This window comes from Lotus japonicus, chromosome 6 (assembly GCF_012489685.1).
Source record: "Lotus japonicus ecotype B-129 chromosome 6, LjGifu_v1.2".
NCBI classification, from domain to species: Eukaryota; Viridiplantae; Streptophyta; class Magnoliopsida; order Fabales; family Fabaceae; genus Lotus; species Lotus japonicus.
Window position 1 is genome coordinate 46,267,966 of NC_080046.1, and position 16,495 is coordinate 46,284,460.

The 16,495-nt window shown below is 31.9% G+C and overlaps 1 protein-coding gene across 1 annotated transcript; it reads right to left on the reverse strand.

The window, feature by feature from the left end:
• Positions 1-11,435: 11,435 nt before the first annotated feature.
• On the reverse strand, positions 11,436-14,827 carry LOC130724685 (cytochrome b561 domain-containing protein At4g18260-like). Its single transcript, XM_057575965.1, has 4 exons — positions 14,081-14,827; positions 13,796-13,957; positions 12,706-12,854; positions 11,436-12,076 (listed from the first exon to the last, which is right to left on the reverse strand). Exons 1-4 carry the CDS (start codon positions 14,222-14,224, stop codon positions 11,767-11,769), a joined length of 765 nt encoding a protein of 254 aa, XP_057431948.1. The 5' UTR covers positions 14,225-14,827; the 3' UTR covers positions 11,436-11,766.
• Positions 14,828-16,495: the final 1,668 nt, after the last annotated feature.

Below are 16,495 nucleotides of genomic sequence, written 5' to 3' on the forward strand. Positions count from 1 at the left end.
TACTTACTGAGCTGAAGCTCTCTTTTCAGACTCCTCTGATTCTATGTGACAATATGAGTACAGTGCTTCTTACTCATAATCCTATTCTTCACACTAGGACAAAGCACATGGAAATGGATATCTTTTTTGTGAGAGAAAAAGTCCAAGCCAAGCAACTTTTGGTTCAACATATCTCCTTTGAGCATCAAAAAGCAGACATCTTCACCAAAGCTTTGCCTCCTACCAGATTCCAGTTTCTAAGGGACAAACTGAATGTGCTTGACATACACAAGTTTGTGCAACCACTTTCAGTTTGTGGGGGGTGTATAAGTGTATAACGGTAGATTAGGGATATAAAAATATCGCAAGCTGTCATTACAGCTGTAATGACAGCTGTACAATAACTGTTAGCAGTTTGTTAGATTCTGTTAGTCAGTTAGGTTCTGTTAGCTTCTAACAGATTGGTTGCTTGCTATGCAAGTCACCAGATCTCTATATAAGAGAATCATCTACCATTGTAACGCTTAAGCTTTTACAGAATAGAAAATCAGTTTTCAATCTATCTCTCTCTCTCTCTCTCTCTCTCTCTCTCTTTTCTCTTTTTGAGTTTCTACTATCAGAGCTAACCATCGGGGATAAATACTATGCTAATAACTAAGGTAATCACATATGATCATAACACAATTATTTTTTAAAGGTTAGTAAACATGTTGATTTTTTTTTTTTGTAAACTTAAGTTTCTTATAATCAAGTTTGATATATTAATTTTGAGAGAAGAAATATTTGTTTTCATATAATGATGTAAAAATAAATTTTGTAAATTTCAGGATTATTTTTTAGAATTAAATAAAAATATTTTGAAATATTGTTTCCAAGATATTTTATAAATATTTTTGTGTATTTAATTTAAAAATATTGTTCTTTACTTATTTTTTTAGAACTTTAGAAATGTTATCCTAAAAACATTTTGACCGTAATAAATTTCAAGTTTAATTATTATTTTTTAGTTAGAGGTATTTATATCTATATCTATATCTATAAAGATAGATATATCGTGGGGCAATGAGAATTTCTTCACTTGATCACCATTTGTTTACATGACTATCGTGGGGCAATTATCTTCTGTAAGCAGGTTAATTGCTTGAGTCAGTTTGTACAATAAGGAAATTAGTACTTTTTGGGTTTTTTTGATGTGTATTTGACACTGAAATTTCTTTATGAATGTATATATATTGTTGACCATACCTTGTTGTGAAGAGATTTTTATCATTTTCACTTAGAGGTTTCGTATATTTATAACATAAACTTTAACATTGTGATTGTATTCAAGTTATTTTGACAAAGATAAATGAAAATACAACTTTTATTATACATATTAATGTTTATAATTAGTCGTTGATGTCTATGTTTCGGTTAAGCCATATTTTGTGTTGTGATTAGTAAATATTACAATAATTGGTATGTGATTTAAATAGATGGAGTTAAATAAATTGATTGAATAAATATGATAAATTAAAAAACTGCTCGTCCGTGCATCGCATAGAGACGGGATAAAATCCTAGTCTATATCTATATCTATCTATCTATCTATCTATCTATATATTATATAAAAGTAAAGTTTGGCAACAAGGAGGGTAAAATAGTCATGCAATAAACTATGACTCATGAATGAATATTTTACCATGGGTCTTTATGTAATTTTGTAGAATAATTTTCTGGAAATCAATCATGACCGTTGATTAGTTTTGATCTTGACCGTCCTTGCAATTTTAAATGTACTTATTATTATGTAGATGTTATTAGTTATGGAATTCCATAGGGCAAACATACTTAGTTTTCATTTATTGAATTATTAATTCAATCTTAATTAATATTAATAATCCTTTAGAAGGGAAGTTGGAGGATTTTTTGCAACTTTAAGGGTAAGATATTAATTCAATGAATCAATGCACATGAGTGAATATTTTTTCATGGGCATATATGTAAATTTGTGAATAATTAATTATGAATTCAATCTTGACCGTTGTTTGCTTCTAATCCTAACCGTGCATCATTTTTACAAAACCCTTTGAGAAACCTTTTCACATTCTTGGTTGTTTTCTTTGTTGCTTTTGTAACTATTGAATGTGGTTACAAAAATATCAAGAGTCTCTTCCTTTTTCTCACATATATGAAACACCTTTCCATTCCACTTTCATATTCCTTTCATCTTTCCCATCTTGATCCCCATAACCTCTATTCATTTGGAAGAAATCTATCACATTTGGATTCTCCAACAGCTCCATCCCTACACAAGAAGATCTTCTGTCAGGTTAGAACATTTTCTACTTCATCTCTTCTTTTTTATCAGCCACTTCTTCTTCATCATCATTTTTCATTCTTAAGTATTGATGTTCTTCTCCATCATCATCGTCCATCCGGTAAGAGTTCTCAATGGATTAATAACATTATTATGATATTTTCTTAACTTCTATTCCGTTTTCTCCTTTTTCATTTCTTTATTTGTGTTTCATTGTTTTTCATGCACAATTTTAGGATGTTGCTTCCATTTCTTTGACAATTCAATCTTCAGTTAAAGTAAGTTTCTTACTTTTTTCGCATTTTCATTATCAACTAAATCGACCAAATGATTTTTTTTTCTAATCTAACACAATGAAGTATTTGTTCTTATTTTACATTTAATTGATTTCGTTTCAATTTTTTTCTTTCAGGTTTTATTGTTATTGTTTCTGTTTTTCCAATATACTATCTTTAAAATATGAAAGTTTCTTGCATTTGTTGTACTTTTTAATTGTTTGATTGTCAACTTGGTCTACTGAATGAGAGTCATCTTTATTTTATTTCACTTTATGTGGTGTTGTCATCTTCATCGTCCTTCTTCTCTTTCAATACATTAGGTTTAATTTATTTTTTGTCATTTTTAGGTGTCACTTACACTACAATGCACTAATTTTACATTATTTTTTTAATTTTCGGTTTTGTTCTGCCTTCTTATTTCTTTTATCTATCAATTCTATTGGTCGAGTGTACTTCATTTTTTTTCATTTCCCTATTGAAATGAAATCCTTAATTTTTTATTCAAATTGAAGGATGAATGACATTCAAGTTAAATTATTTGAATCTTAATTTTTTTATTCTATAACTCAATCATAAGATAAATAGATTAAATGTTATTTAAATACTACCTTTCGGTTTCAATTTAAATTCATTTCTTCGTTTTTATAGTTTTAGCAGCTTTAAAAATCAACTTTATAATTTTTTATTGGTGATTATTGTTGTTTGATATTTCATTTTCAATTTAGATTTTTTTTCTTTCATTTCATTCGTAATGAATTTAAACATGAATCTTATTATTCTTTAAATGATATCGTAGTTGTTATAAGACAATTAGTAACGATGACTATTTTATATGAGTAAGAAAAATGTTAAAATATTTTTAAGCACATTATTATCTGAATTGTCTATCTATATCTAAATCTAAATCTATCTATATCTATATCAATATTTATATCTATCTATCTATATCTATATCTATATATCTATATAAAGGAGAAGTTTAGCAACTTTAAGGGTAAGATAGTCTATTAATAAATAATGTTTCATGTGTTTGTTTTTAACTATGGGCTTTTAAGTAATTGTGAACATTATTTCATATGAGGTTTATTAGAGTCTTTCAATATTCAGCAAACTTTTAATCTCAACCGTCCTTTATGAAAATTATTTCAAATAAATTTATTATTATGTAATTCATATGAGCTATGGAATACTATAGGACAAAATTGTTTAGCAACTTCAAGGGTAAAATAGTCTATCAATAAATAATGTTTCATGTGTTTGTTTTTAACTATGAGCATTTAAGTAATTGTGAACATTATTTCATATGAGATTTATCAGAGCCGTTCAATATTCAACAAACTTTTAATCTCGACCGTCCTTTATGAAAATTATTTCAAATAATTTTATTATTATTTAATTCATATGAACTATGGAATGCTATAGGACAAAATTAATATTAAATATGATATCACTAAAAAAGCATAGGGAATTCTATGAGACACATACTATTAGTTTAGATTTGTTCAAACATTAATTAACTAATAATTAATATTATTATAAACCTTAAAAGTTAAATGTCATTCAATAAACAAAAACTCTCATATATCCCTTCCTCTTTAACTTCCTTCATCAATGTAATTCTATGGACTTCTACTATTAACTTCAAAATTATTTTAAATAAATTTATCATTATTTATTTCTTATGAGTTATGAAATTCAAAATGACAAACTTAATATTAAATAAAAAGATACATAATTACAAAAATAAATATCCCAAACATGCGATGAAAAAAATATAAAAACCATCCCTATCCCTTTTCCTTTAAACTTCATCCATCAATGTTAGTATATAACTTTCTACTATTAAACTCAATGTTATTTTCAAAAAAATTATTACTATTTAATTCATATTAGTTATGAAATTTCATAAGACAAAATTAATATTAAATATAATATCACTAAAAAATATAGGGAATTCCATAAGATACATTTTATTAGTTTTGATTTGTTTAAGTTCTAATCAACTGATAATTAATAGTAATAATAAACCTTAAAGGTTGAAGATTATACAATAAAAAAACTCCTCTATCGCTTCCTCTTGAACTTACTTCATCAATGTCATCTATATACTTCTACTATTAACTTCAAAAATATTTTAAATAAATTTATTATTATTTATTTTTTATGAGTTATGAAATTTAAAAAGACAAACTTAATATTAAATAACATCTTAAAAAAAAACTCTCACTAACCTTTATCTCTACAAGTATATAAATAAGACATGTGCTATTCATATAAGCTTTGTTTATGTATTTGCTTTTATTTTTTCAAAGGCTCAAGCTTCAAGACATTTTTCAAGGTACATATATTCAAAGGGTAACTATTGATGTACTAGCCTAGAATATTTACATGTGTTCTCACATGTTTTTTTTTCATGATGATCTTCAACTTGATTTCATCATGTAAAATTGAAACACCTAACCAAATATTTCCTTTTTGATATTCTCAACTTTTTGTTAAGTGGGATGGCCCAAACTTTGCATAAGGTATCCGATATTTCCACAGGAAAGATCGAATGAAAGATCAGAGTTTGTGTGCTCCATGTGTAAGAAATAAGAGATTTTAAAAAACCTCAAATTGTTAATAGTGTTAAGTTTCTATTGATGAACAAGTATTCTATTTTCATAGTTTTTTCCATTTCCATGGTACCTAATTCAAACTATTTATTGTTACCATAAAAAACATGAATTTTTATAATTGAAATTTTTCGTTTTGAAAATAAAGCAGCGCTCGAAGATCCATGCAACCATTAGCCGGAGTCAAATAACACAGTTTAGTGATACACTGTGTGAATGACAAGTTTCTGTGATTCAGAATTTTATGCTTCAAACATCTGCTAAGAAATGTAGAGTCATGAAGCATAAATACAAGATTACTTTAATGAGCATCTCATAAGTTTAAGAGACTACAAGTGACACAATTCCTAGAGAAAAATATGATTTTATACAATTTCCTAAAATTCAGACAACCGCTAATGACTAATACTTGCTAGGTTACTTCTCATACAACAGAAGCATTGCATGTTCCACACTGTAGTTTACTAATAATCATCATTTTATTATTTTAGATGTTATTGGACATTTAGTTCAAAAAGGTGGATTAATAGAAAGTGACAAGGATGGAAGGCAAATAGGCATATTTATGTTGCGCTACACGATTCGGCGTGAGTCTTTTTCATACATTGATTGATTATATTAATTTTTTTTGGGTTTCCTAAATCATTAGGCTTACTTTATTAAAATTAGAATAAAAATTGCGAAGGCAATCAACTGGTGTGTACACTTTGAGGCTTATATGCAGACCCGATGGTGGGTACTTAAGCCAAGAAAATAACGAAGAAATTTTATTTGTGATCGTTCATCTGTGTAAGACCAAAAATTTGGGATGCTGATGATGAAGATTGATATTGGGTGCACAGTTGAAAAGAACCATGTTTGATGGAAGCATACTGGGAATTGAGCGTTAAGTAGCTTAGCTTACGTGTAAGTTGTGAAGACCTTGCAACTAAGAGCAATTCAATATGCAACGATGGAAATATCAAGTGTACAAATTATTTTGGGATTCGGCCAGTCAAAGGCGCCAATTTGTTCTTGGTTAGCTCTTCTTTCCTCTGTGAGATTCATATACATACTCCATAGTAAAGTTATTTGGATATCTAAGTAAAAACCTTTTCTTGACTTAAAAAAAATACGCAAAACTGATCCGTCAAAACTCCAAGATGCATAAACTCCCAAAAACCTCCACTAAACTCATCGGCTTCAGCATGATAGCACCGGTGTGAAGCAAATTCAACAATTCTTATAATTAAAATGAATTTTATTCTTTTAATTTATAATTCTTCTTTTAATAAATCTATAAAAATATAACTAAGAATATGAAAAAATACACATTACAAACAAAAATTAATATCTCCGTGAAATCACAATACTAGGACTTGAATTGAAACTTCCCGAGTCAAAATATGTTTATATTTTTCATTTTTTTATGTTTTTGTGCTCAATCAACAATTATTCTATATGAAAACTATTGTTACCTCCAAAAAAATGAAAATTACTTTCTTTTTGGATAAGATGTCTTTCTTTGAGGGAAATTATGTTCGAGTCGTGAATATTCATATCATAGTGAGGTTATCTCTCTTAAGGGGGAAAGTTACTTTCATTCCACATGAAACAAAAATTAAAAATCTATATGAAAATTATATAAATACACATCAAATTTACCTCACATAATTTGCACAGTTTAAAACTCTCACGTATTTTCATTTTTTTTTACTCCCTTTTATTTCTTCGATTTCTTTTTATATGTTTATTGATTAAAAAAAAAATAAGGATGAAAAGACACACAGATATATATATATATATATATATATATATATATATATATATATATATATATATATATAAAATAGTTTCCTTTATGCAAAACAAAAACAAACATATTTTTCATGAAAAAATACTTATAAATTAATATTTTCTTATATCTAAAATTAAAATTTATCCTTTATTAATTCGTAAATTATCTTTGGCCATTGTTAAAAATACTACACACACCCTTATTAATACCAACCACCCTAATGTGTAGCGGTAGTGAAAATCTAACACACTTTAAAGTGTGGTACACATTGAGGGATGATAATGATAGGTGTGGGTGATAGTAATATGAATGTCCATTATCTTTTAATACATATAACAACAATAACACATATTTTAAAATTTTACGCAATAAACAAAAAATGAATATCCCCGTGCATCGCACGGGTAAAAAGTACTAGTATTATATAAAAGTGAAGTTTTTGCAGCATGAGGGGTAAAACAATACTTCAATAAAGTATTCACGAGTGCTAATTTTTTATATGGTTATTTATGTAAATTTGTGAATAATAGGATAGGAATCAATTTTAGCCGTTGATTGGTTTTAATCTTCACGGTTTATTCATTTTCACACCCTTTTTCACACTCACTCGATTGTGTTAGCTCTGAAATTGTCTTCTCTCCTCGAGATGTGGCTGCTGCGATTACCACTCTGAGATGGCATCCTCCCCTGGCTCGCTATTCATAATCCATGCCATGTTTGTCACCATGCATTTCCCTCTGAAGCAAACACCACCACCGTGGCTGCGGCGGTGCCGCTGATTGAACTGGAACACCTTCTCTTGCACCCTTTGTTTCATCTAATTCGTTCGTTGTTCTGTTCTGACTCCAATATTTTTATTGTATATGTTCCACCACGAAGAGCACACTTGACTTGCACTCATAATGTCTTGATCTACAACACTCAGCTTTTGAAGTATGTTTGCTGTTATGTCTCTTGGAAGGTCAAGCCAGTTTGGTTGCTTTGTTGTGCTCTCTGCCTTTGCTTTCTTCGCTGGTCTTGAACAAGAACACCGTGCCGGCATGGTTCTCTTTGCTTTCTTCCCCCATCTCAAACATTTGGTGCCTCCCTTCGCTTTCCTCCCCAATCTTGATGATGCCATGTTAACATAACCACCGTTGATGAACACTATCAATGACACTCAAACTCACTAGGATTGAAGAAGAAAGAAAAACAAATAGTCACACGGTTTCTGATAAACTTGAAATTTATAGAGGTATGAAGCCAATGTAGATCGAGTAAAACTAACGTTAGTTGAAGATCTTCTATTTATTTATAGAGATATATGAGAGAGAAACTATTGATTTTTTATTTTTTATAGATGCCAATAAATACAGATTTGGCTTTTTTATTACCACAATTTCCTCCTAGCACTTTTAAGGGATTGTACCTCAGAATTTTACCAAGCGTATTGGTTCCATCCAAACTAGTACCACATTCAAACTTAAGTCATGATCCAGAATGCTAAACATGCATCTAAGATTCATCTTGTCTTTCAAAGAGAACATATTTAAATTACTCAAATAGAATGAAGAGGATTTACAAATATCATGTAAAAAAATATTTAGATCATTTGTAACCCTTTAATCTCATCAAACATTTCTCATTAGAGCAAATTGGATACCATGCAAAGAACCAACAAATTCCATGGTGGAAAATATATTTAAATACTTGAAGGAAAAATCATTTGTAATTGGAAACCCAAAAATCATCCATAGATAAAAAGGAAAACTGAAGGCAAAATATTACTAACTACCAGAGTAAGTTATGAACATTAGAAACATAAACCATCATAATTGTTTTCACTGCAGAAAATAAGTCAGCACAATACCAATCTCAATGATTTCAAGACAATCTTATAAATTTAATACAACCATCATTAAATGGTTTCTGTGCATCACATTTCAAGACAATCCTGAAGATTCTAACTCTTCAACCACATTTGCAAACTCTTCAAAACAGTCTCCTCATGTGTGTTTAGTATCATTCGATGCATACCTCACCCCTGTTCCCCGAATTCTCAGAAACATCTCTTCTCTCACCATGGTTTGTCCAACATTTATAAGTTTGAGCTATTCCATAGATAATCAAATGATCTTTCATCTCAGCTGCATTAACTCGACTGAAATTGTAACATTTTACACAAGGACATAGCATAAAATTTGGGTTATTTGCAAGTTCAACTGCAAATCTAATAAACTCCTCCACTCCGTCCCAGTATTCCTGAGTCAGACGATTGGCAGACATCCATTTCCGATCCATATTTTCCTGATCTGTCAAAATAATTACTAACAACAATTACTTAGATTTTAGACAGGTTCAGACTAGGACTTCAATTCTATGCTTGAAATATACTTCATTCTATACAGGGTGGGGTTCCTCTCCTATCCCATGATTGTAAAATTCAAATATATTAATGTATGACTCTTACTCTTGATGGAAATTTGCAACAAAATTTCCCAAAATTTCCAAGCACACAACTAAATTTAGGTGATATTAGGCACAAATTATAAATGTACCCCAAAAACAATGGGAAATACATACCAATGGCATTCTTAGTGTTAGCACAGCAACCAGTATAGAAGAAATAGAGAAACACACAAGCTCAAATAATAGAAGAATACTGGAGGTTTGTTCATGCAATTTGGCAAAGTGTGCCTACGTCTGCGACTACAGAGCAGCTATAGTTCCGTTTTACTGATTAGGTTAAGAAATAAGGTTACAGTGTTACAACAAGCATTATATAAAAATAATAACGTTCCAGAGATAATAAAAACGAGAGACAAACTATAATGTTAAAAGCGATTTCACAATCTCAGAGCATCCACTTTTGGTCGATTCAACAAACACTCATATCCTGTGCCAAAAGCAATACACTAAAATGTTCTTGAATAGGAAATTAAGGTAAATATATGTCTAGTGCTAGAACTAAGGGATTAAAGAAAAGTAATATGAACTGTGAAGTACCAGGGGACTAAACACAAAGTAGCAGAGGAACCCATTTATATTGCTGTTCAATATAGATAAAAAAAAATGCATCAATTTTTTTTGGAAATGGAATGGAAACAATTGCTCATTCCTGTTTTTGGTTACTATACAATCTCTTATTACTTAGTAAAAATTGAACTACATTATCATTACAATAGAATGAGACTTTTCATCCAATGTAGTTTTCAAATCAAAGAAACCCAATTTTGGCCATAAGAAGCCAGCCCCATTTGAAATATTTTCCCTATCCCATGTTTAAAATAATAATTTTTTGGGAATACTATAATACAATCTGGTATATAAAGATTGGTAAAATTTCATCAAAATTACAGAAAAAGATTAAATGACAACAAAATTTCATAGCAGCTCTTCCGATGTATCAAAAAAAATTTCATAGCAGCTCTCACATTTTAAGGCAATATCTACTCTACTCATAAATGAGACACAATGATGCAAGCAAACAGAGGAATGAGCTAACTGAAGAACAATGCGAATCACTCACCGGAGGATTTGTTTGGGTGGCTCAGCCGTAGGAGAATCACGATATATGTATGAGCGCGGTGAAGAGAGAGGTAGGGTAGTAATAGTATCACGGACCCACTACACTAGATTAATGGCGGAGATGTGTTTAGGTGAAAAATAAATTTATAACTAAAAATCTTTTTTTTTGTCAATATAACTAAAAATCTTAAGTATGATTTGCATGTGTAGGACCCTCTAGCAACCAGAGAGGATCCGCATTTGAGGTGGAATTGGATTAGGTCGGGTTGAATTTGAGGGGTTTATAAGTCTGAAACAAACAATCTGAGAGTTTCAATTTGGGTTGATTCGATTTTCTTCTTTTTTACCTCTGAACTAGAACTGAACAAACCCGACATTGAATGGGTTGGTCCGAATCAGATGATTGAATTTGAATAAAAACATATATTTTTTACAAGCTCTTCACTAAATTTGAAAAGAAAAAAAAAACATGATAAATTAGCAAAATCAGAAACAATAGTATAAGTTCCTATCTGAAATAATGTTTTTTGCAACATGGACTGTGTTCCTATGACTTGTTTATTTGTTCAACCTGAGCTTATGTGACATGTTAATATGATGGATGTCATGTCAATTGAGGGACTAAAACCATAATTTTAAAATTTAAGAGGGACAAAAAACTTATTTAATTTATAAATTAACTTTTTTCTCCAGCCTAAAGTTACTAATTTCTAATCTTATTCCTAGTTTAAAAAATTTATCATTTTACCGAGAAATTCATAATCTTTCAGAAATCCATCATCTTACCCAAAAATTCATACATTCAAACACATTTTCACAACCTACTTTCCTATAGATGCTCCAGTTATTTACTTTTCTTCCCCTGTATGTTCATGGACCTAAACTAGCTAAAAATATGTTATTTACATATTGGATATTTAACTTTCTGCTCTCAATGAATGAAACTTCCATAAGCTCTTGAAGTAGCATATGAACCAAAGTACCAAACAAAACATTTATTTTATCAAGTTCTTAGCTTACAATCTTTGAATGGCTGTACCTTTTCTGACAAAAAAAAAATCTTATATCACTGCATGAAATTCAAATCCATCAATACTCTATATGTTCAAAGACATGTATCCTATGAAGAAATCAAGGTCAATCAGGGTAAGACAATGGTTTAGGCTATGATTGTATATCAGTTGACACCAGTGCAAACAAACATTAGCACTCATTTCAAGACAAAACGTGAACCGAACTCTTCTTATGAATTAAAATGAAAGTAGATTCATGTTGGATTCAACTAGTATATTTAAAACACATTCATCCTCCTCAACATTTGTCAACCTTCACTACCATCTCCTTGTCATCTTGACCACTTTCTTGACAAGGGGTAGTCATCATTTCATTGCCCAAAATCACTCCTTGTTTCTGTATGTAGGCCCATTTTTCTTGAAAAAGGTAGAAAAACACAACCAAAGATATCTGAATGGTGAAAAGTATATTCCAAATCCTTATGCCTTTTGATGTTTTTTCTTGGTAGGCTCTTAAGCCGATATATACATTCAGAACACCCAAGAATGAGACCGCTGTTCCAGTTATCCAGTGTGCAAAGAACCACACTCTTCTTCTTTTGGATCCCCTGTGAAGAACAATAAAAATATTGTTTCCTAATCATCATGTTCCATTAACAAAAAATTAAAACCATTCATAAAAACATGAATTGAAAAGATGAACTCTGGAAGTGCTAAATATGTGTGCTTGACATCTAAATAGTATGGATATGAACATGAAAAATCCAATTAAGCTTCTTTTGGGTAACCAAAGTCAGTGTTGCAAAGATCCCGATCGGATTTGAGGATCTTTCTAGTGCTTTGCGATCTGGATCCCACATAGGATCTCATGGAGCAGGATCTCTCCAGCATCCTGATCTAGGGAGGCAGGATTATAGGATCCCGATCCGATCCTTAGACAGGGTTTTATGAGTTTCATCCCGTGATCAATAGTTGCGCGTTGGTGTTTGAGCCCTCTTTCGAGTTTAAGTTCACGTGAGTCAGGTTATTTTCATCATCTATGTAATTTTTCATGTGTATTTTATTTAGTATTTTTTTGCATTTCTAGTAGGATCTTTCGATCAGGTCCCTATTTTACCATCTACGATCTTTCACCCCCTTCCGATTTGAGTAGGATCTTGATGCTAATAATATTGACCAAATATAAGTTTATGCAGATACACATTTTTCTTAATAGATGGGAATTCAATAGTTCTACCTTTGTGGTCGAAAAATACCAACTAGGACTTGTAGCCAGATAACACCATACAGTGCGACCCCTAATCTTTGGTGATTATTGTTGAAGAGGTTGTTGAAATTCTTAATGGACATGATTGCTCCTGCTGTGGCAAGAAGTACAGCAAGCATCTGCAGAACAAAAATTCAAAAATAAATTATCATATTGAAAAGGAAAATGTTGTCTATGAAAAAAACATTATGGTCTAGATTAACTTAGTTATTTCTGTTAATAATGGAGTTATATTAACTTGAGCTGAGGCTTTTGTTGTTCACTTCATAGGCTGTATTTTAAAAATTAGATGGATAAAGCTTTGAAAGTCTAATACTCCAAAAAAAATGCATTTCTTGTACTTAAAGTATCCATGATAGTCCTTGTCAACAAGGAGGCAATCATGCTAACATGATCTTATCAGTAACTAACAAGCTTTAGGTTAAATAAAATAACTACAAATATGGAACCTTGCTACTCTTATCTTCCTTTAACCATCATTAAAAGCTAATCTGTGGGACAAATGATCCTATTAAACTAATTCAAAACCAGTGGCTGATGCAAATTGGGCCAGGGCAATCCTCTTCTAAAACTTTCAGTATATCCACAAATGTGTCACTTACAGAATTCTAAAATAATCAAATACGTTGTTAATTATATCCTAATCTAGATTCTAGGACATTTATCTGCAGCTTATTCTGCACTCACTCTAATTTTCTTCTCAAAATTATAAAATAAATTTGATCATTCACCAACTTCCATGACAATTTTAAAACTTTTATCTTCTGAGATATGTGAATGAAGTAATAAGATAAACTATTTTACGAAAAAAAATTCCTATAATTGTCAATTCCTACTAGAATTGTGCATTCATTTGAGGAAGCTGGAATTAAAAATGAGATAGAACTATTTAACTTTTTCTTAGTCATGACTTATACTTTTTCCCCCATAACACTAATTTTGTAATCTATATATCCATCCTTGCTTTGAAGCCATAAATACTTGTTTTCCCCTCTGCAATCAAGTAGAAGGTAAAGAAACTAACAGAATAAACAATAAATTCTTAACTTGTTATACTTGCCTGCAAAATTGCATGAACATAAAACACAATTCTAAGCCTTCTTGGATTTTCCTCTTTGTTTGAGAGCCTAATTGCAAGTATACCCAGAGGCATCAAGAACCCCATTGAAGCCCATAAGAGAAATCCATGTAATGTAATTTGGAACTCAAGTCTTGGATTCATCTTCATGTATAAAAAGGAATCACAAAAGTGTTAATTAGCTTCACAGACACCACTCATATTCATGAATTCAACTTCTAAGATTAGAAATTAAGGCAAGGGGAATATGCAACAGAAATTGGATACCTTGATCTGGTTGTCTTTGTTTCTTGAATGAATACCTTCAATTTCTTGTTGCTCATGGGATGAAGAACTAATAACAAGGGGAAACAAGATGAAAACAAGACTTGCTTGAAAGAGGAAAGCAATGAGCTTTTGCTGAAATCCCATTCTTCCTTCTTCTGTTGAACTCAATCTCCTTCACTAGTGAAGATTTAATGCACCAAATTAAAACTACAACATCTGATGAGAAACTGAATGTACTTCCCCATAGAGTGGTCAAGGAGCTTATCATTCATTCTCTATCTTTTTGAAGCTTTGTAAGTGTAGGATTCAGAGCAGTGAGCACTACTCTTATCTTTTGTGTCAGATATAGCAACAAGCTAAAAATTAAAGTAGTCACCAATCAAGAAAGAATGAGATCAACATGAGGTCATTGAAAACTCATCTTACTAAGTTTATATTTCAGCTTAAAGTGAAAATCTAGGAATCAATCAATTTAACAGGCTAAATTTTTTTTTTTTTTTTGAATTTAACAGGCTAAAATTAGAAGTGGTTGGTTTGGTGCATGGAAATTGATGGCTATAGTACATAGTCCAGAAGATCCTATAATAAATAAATGGAAGTGGGAATATGGGAAAAATTTGAGGTGTGGGGTTCAGTTTGACAGGCTTTTTGAGTTTATGGAGGAGAAAGTGGACTTCTTTTGTTGCAGATAAAAAGCATGTATGTCAGATTTCAATGTGATGAGGGTTAAAATTCTTATAGAAAGACAAGGTGGGACGGCTTAGATTTACAACGTTGACACTATCTTCTGCTTCCCACTATTGCATACACATCATTATAACATGCTTGAATAGACTCTCCCACCAACCAAATACAAAGCCAATATACAAAATGTTTATTATTGTAAGCAGGTCGATAAAATCAGATTCTAGTAAGATTTATCAACTTTCTGGTTTGTAATGATATTACTTCCATGCTGCTTTGTAGTATTATTATTCATTGCTACCACTATTGCTGCTATTACTATTGTACTGTTATTGGGCTTACAATATTTGTGTCATGTGGGCTTACCGAATTTGTACTATAGGGCCAGGCGACCCATGACCCGAACGGGTCAAAACTTCATAATATATAAAGGAAACACCGCCCATGCGGTGGGGGATCCAACACTTTTTTACTCATTTGCTATCTTGTCATTTTCTACTTTTGTTGCCTAATTGCTTAGCCCTGACCGGAGATTTAGACCGGAACATTGGCGCCCACCGTGGGGCCGAGGAATTCAATCCTAGGCTTCGAATTCACTGAAAATGGTGAATCGATCTGGAGCAAACGGAAGGGACAATCATGTTAACCATGAAAATGTTCCGCCCGACATTTTGCAACAGATCATGGCGGATCTAACTGATCTTCGTCAACACAATCAACAACTGCAAACTCAACTTGCTGAGATCAACCAAGATCGGGGCTTGCATGAGGGCGATCGTAGAATGGCAGAGATGGTGGTAGATTTCCAACCGTTCACAGAAGACATTGCAAACACAACCGTTCCAGATAATTTGAAGACTTTGGTTCTTGATTCTTACTACGGAGATTCTGACCCCAAGGATCATTTGGTGTATTTCAACACCAAGATGGTTATTGTGGGCGCTTCAGATGCTCTGAAGTGTAAAATGCTTCCTTCAACTCTTAAGAAGTCAGCAATGACTTGGTTTACAACGCTCCCACCGCGTTCAATTGCAGGGTTCATGGATTTATCGGCGAAATTCTTGTCCCAATTTTCAACTAGTCGCGCCCAGAAAGTGACTCCAGCAGCCTTGTTTAATTTGCAACAGAGGCATAATGAAAGCCTTCAATCCTTTATGGGGCGTTTCAATCAATTGTCCGTGCATTTGGAGGATAAAATGCCCGAAATTTGCATTGCGTCTTTTGAATTGGGTCTTCAATCAGGAAGTTTGAACAGCAGTTTGAGTCGTAAGCCCGTGGAGACAATGGCGGAGTTGCGAAGCAGGGTACATGGTTTCATTCGGGAGGAGCAAAGTGATCGCATAAAGAGAAACCGTAAAAGTGCGGCGGTAACTGGCCAACAACAGCAGTTAGATTCGAAAAAGGCGGTGGTTAATGATCAGCGTTCGGGCGGAGCGGTTACAAAAGGAGAGAGAGGTTACAATAATTCAAGTCGTTTTGATAACCGCTCTAATTTTCGCAATCGTGCTCAGCCTTATGGAAATCGTGGTTATGGATCGATGACGTGGACCAGAAACCAACAAGACAGGTCGACCCCACTCGCGGTTAATTTAACTGAAGCATTGCACATGTGTCTGGAGGCGAACACAATTCGTTTTCCTAAACAACCAAAACGCCCACCAGGCAACGTGGACAGGAGTAAGTGGTGTGAGTACCACCGAATCGCGGGACACAATACAGATGATTGTTTTA

Coding starts and splice junctions, on each gene's coding strand:
- LOC130724685 (XM_057575965.1), bottom strand. CDS start 14,224: ATGGGATTTCAGCAAAAGCTCATTGCTTTCCTCTTTCAAGCAAGTCTT. Junction 12,855..13,795: donor ATGTTCATGCAATTTTGCAG/GCAAGTATAACA, acceptor TTTGTTCTGCAG/ATGCTTGCTGTACTTCTTGC. Junction 12,077..12,705: donor GGTATTTTTCGACCACAAAG/GTAGAACTATTG, acceptor TGTTCTTCACAG/GGGATCCAAAAGAAGAAGAG.